Source organism: Nicotiana sylvestris, chromosome 11 (genome assembly GCF_000393655.2).
Source record: "Nicotiana sylvestris chromosome 11, ASM39365v2, whole genome shotgun sequence".
Taxonomy (NCBI): domain Eukaryota; kingdom Viridiplantae; phylum Streptophyta; class Magnoliopsida; order Solanales; family Solanaceae; genus Nicotiana; species Nicotiana sylvestris.
Window position 1 is genome coordinate 149,434,264 of NC_091067.1, and position 3,003 is coordinate 149,437,266.

General features: G+C 36.3%; 1 protein-coding gene across 1 annotated transcript; it reads left to right on the forward strand.

Moving 5' to 3' along the window:
- Positions 1-216: 216 nt before the first annotated feature.
- Positions 217-1,589, forward strand: LOC104249635 (F-box/kelch-repeat protein At3g06240-like; the record flags this gene model as incomplete). Its single annotated transcript, XM_009806108.2, has 1 exon — positions 217-1,589. A coding segment is annotated over one exon (1,194 nt), but the record flags the coding sequence as incomplete, so codon positions are not given.
- Positions 1,590-3,003: the final 1,414 nt, after the last annotated feature.

Genomic DNA, 3,003 nt, shown 5'->3' on the forward strand with positions numbered 1-3,003 from the left:
ACTAAGTTGCTTTTATTTCTTGTTCATACTTTACTAAATTGCTTTTATTTCTTGTTCATGATTTACTAAATTGCTTTTATTTCATAACAAGATTAATATAATATACCCATTATTGTGGCAATTAAATAAAAGAGAATGAATCAACGCCTAAAAATGGGGATTGTATTACAACAATAATTTCTTCTATTTAGAGAGGGAAATGTGCAGTAATTCATTCATCAATGGCACTACCATTTTCTTCATCTTCCTCAGTCCTACCAATCTAGATTTTTCCCAATCAATTTCTGTGTTCTTTTCGCTTGTACTAATTTCGGAACACTTGACCCTTATTTCTTCTATTTCGATTTGTTGCGTCTCCATTTACTATATATTGGCAGCAGCAAAATTGGCCGTAGGCCTTTCCCTGAAGATTTAGACGGAGAAATTCTACTCAGGCTGCCCGTGAAGTCGTTGTTGAGATTCAAATGCGTGTGCAAGAACTGGTATGTTCTTATCAAGAGCCCCGCTTTTATTAGAAAACACTTGAATTGTAGCAAGAATAAGCCTTCCCAATTCATGATTTATGATTATAATGCGCGTGATGATTCCCCTCCCATTGCTTTGATTCCAGAGAATCATGGAGATGGTGAAGCTCCTGATTATATCCATAGATTTAAAGGTATGACGAATGTTATAGGCTCTGTGGATGGATTGTTTTTGTTGCAGAGAGAAATTGATCCCGAAAACAGATACATGCAAATCTTTGCAATGGCGCTGTGGAATCCTTCGACCAGAGAGGTGAGGCACCTCCCTCCACACAAAATCCAATACACTCACTGTGGGTTCAGATTAGATCCCTTGACTAATGACTATAAGGTGGTTTACTATAATTTCCACTGTGGTGAATATGAATATGCAGCTGTCTACTCTTGTTCTACCGACTCATGTAGAAACATTACACCTAAAATTAAATTCTATTCATACGGACGCTCTTTACATGAATCCTATGGTACTGCTTATCTGAATGGGGCTTATTATTGGCTGCTAAGCGAGGGGCTTAAGTACAGCATTGTTTTGTTTGACTTTAGCAATGAGGTGTTTGAAGAGATTGAAGGGCCAGATGATATCTCTTTTAGTTCTCTGATATTGCTTGACGACTCGGTTGCCCTCTTGCCCTTTTATGGAAATTGTGTTCATGATATATGGGTAATGATCCAACCAGGGGTTTGGAACAAACGTTTTACCTTTCAATGCTTCACTTATCCTAGGACTTGGTATTCCAGCTGTCTCATTTTGGTAACTAAACGTTCTCGGCTAGTCTCCTATAATGTTAGGACTACGAAGACAAGACGTCTTGGATTTTGTCACCCAGTCCTGCGACGCAACTGTGGGGTTTATGTTTATAAGGAAAGCTTAGTAACATTGAAATGAGAGAATGTATAGCAGCTGGACCATTGCAACTTTCCTGATGCCTCCTTTGAGCTTTATATCCATTAGATTAAGAGGTGAAGCTCCAGAATGATGGACCGGGTTGGTTCGGTTTTTATCACAATCAAACCAAACCAACTATATCGGTTTGCATTGGTTCGGTTTTGCCGTGTTTTTCGGAATTTTTGCTTACATAAATATTATTTCAATCTTACTTTGTTAAATTTTTAATAAGTAAATATATGTTTAGTAAAAAATAAAAAAATTGTCAAACGTGTGATCTATTAACATATTCTCATGGGAGAATTTTCTTAGTAATTAGCTTTTTCCCTCTCGAAATCCACAAGGCTTTGGTGGCATTTCTCAGAGTGAGTGAGCAACAAATAATTAGCTGTCGAAGCACAAATGTGAATTAACAATTAGTACTATAATAAGTTACTACTAGTAATCCTTTTCTTAATGTGGATTACTAATATTAATCTTTCTGCAGAAATAGAAGAGAGAAGATATCCTTCTTTTTTTCTGGTTACTCTTTTGTCTTTAATTCATGCTAAGCAGTTAATCATTATTTCGCAAAGATAAATAAATAGAAAAGAGATAGGGTGTCCCGGCCACTGTAATTAAGCAGAACATTTATATGCATGTATATTCCACACCATAGTATATAGAAACAAGTACTAGTATTTCTTTATTTATTTTTCCAGCTCCTACTCCAGTAATTATGATTATTAATTATACAGGAATGATGATTTTGGTGCTCTTGGATTTACCATCACAGCCTCTAGTGTCTGGACTTGGTGGGCAGGGAATGAAATTCCCCAACATCTTATCAAGACAAAAGAAAATTTCGTGGAGGAAGGCATGGGTAGTATTTTTATCAGTGCATGATATATAAACAACATCCACTTGGTTATTAATGTTGAAGTTTGCCAAAATGCCAAAGTCCCACATTGGTTGGGAGTTAAGTATAGGGGGATTTTTCCCCTATAAAAGAAGGCCTAATGTTTAGGATTGAAACACACCTCTCATTTGCCTTCTCATCTGTTTAAGGCATTTGTATCTTCTCTCTTTAGTATTATTTCACTTGTATTTTGGAGTGGAATAAAATATTGGTTGTGTCCGAGGAGTAGGCAAAATTAGCCGAACCTCGTAAATTCTGGTGTTCCCTTTATTGTTGCTTTATTGTCTTATTTATTATTTGGTGGCTGTCATAATTTTTGGTATAGTAGTTGTGACTTATTCACACTATATACATTTGGCTTCCGCAACAATTGGTATCAGAGCCAAGGTACTGTCTAAGTATGCTCTGTGGTTGCAGCATAGTCTGATCTTCCACATCAGAAAAGATTTATCTTGGTAACTGAGTCAAGGTTCTGTCTGAGTATGCTCTGTGGTTGCAGCTTAGTCTGATCTTCTACATCAGAAAGGAAATAATCTTGATTTGTGTCGTCAGCTATTAAATAATATTTGTGTCAAATATGGGAGACAATAAACAAGAAGAATCTACATCAAGTGTCAACAATACGTCATCATTGGCATCTTCGCTTATGACAAGAATTGTGTCAAATGCGAAATTTGCGGTAGAAATTTTTGACG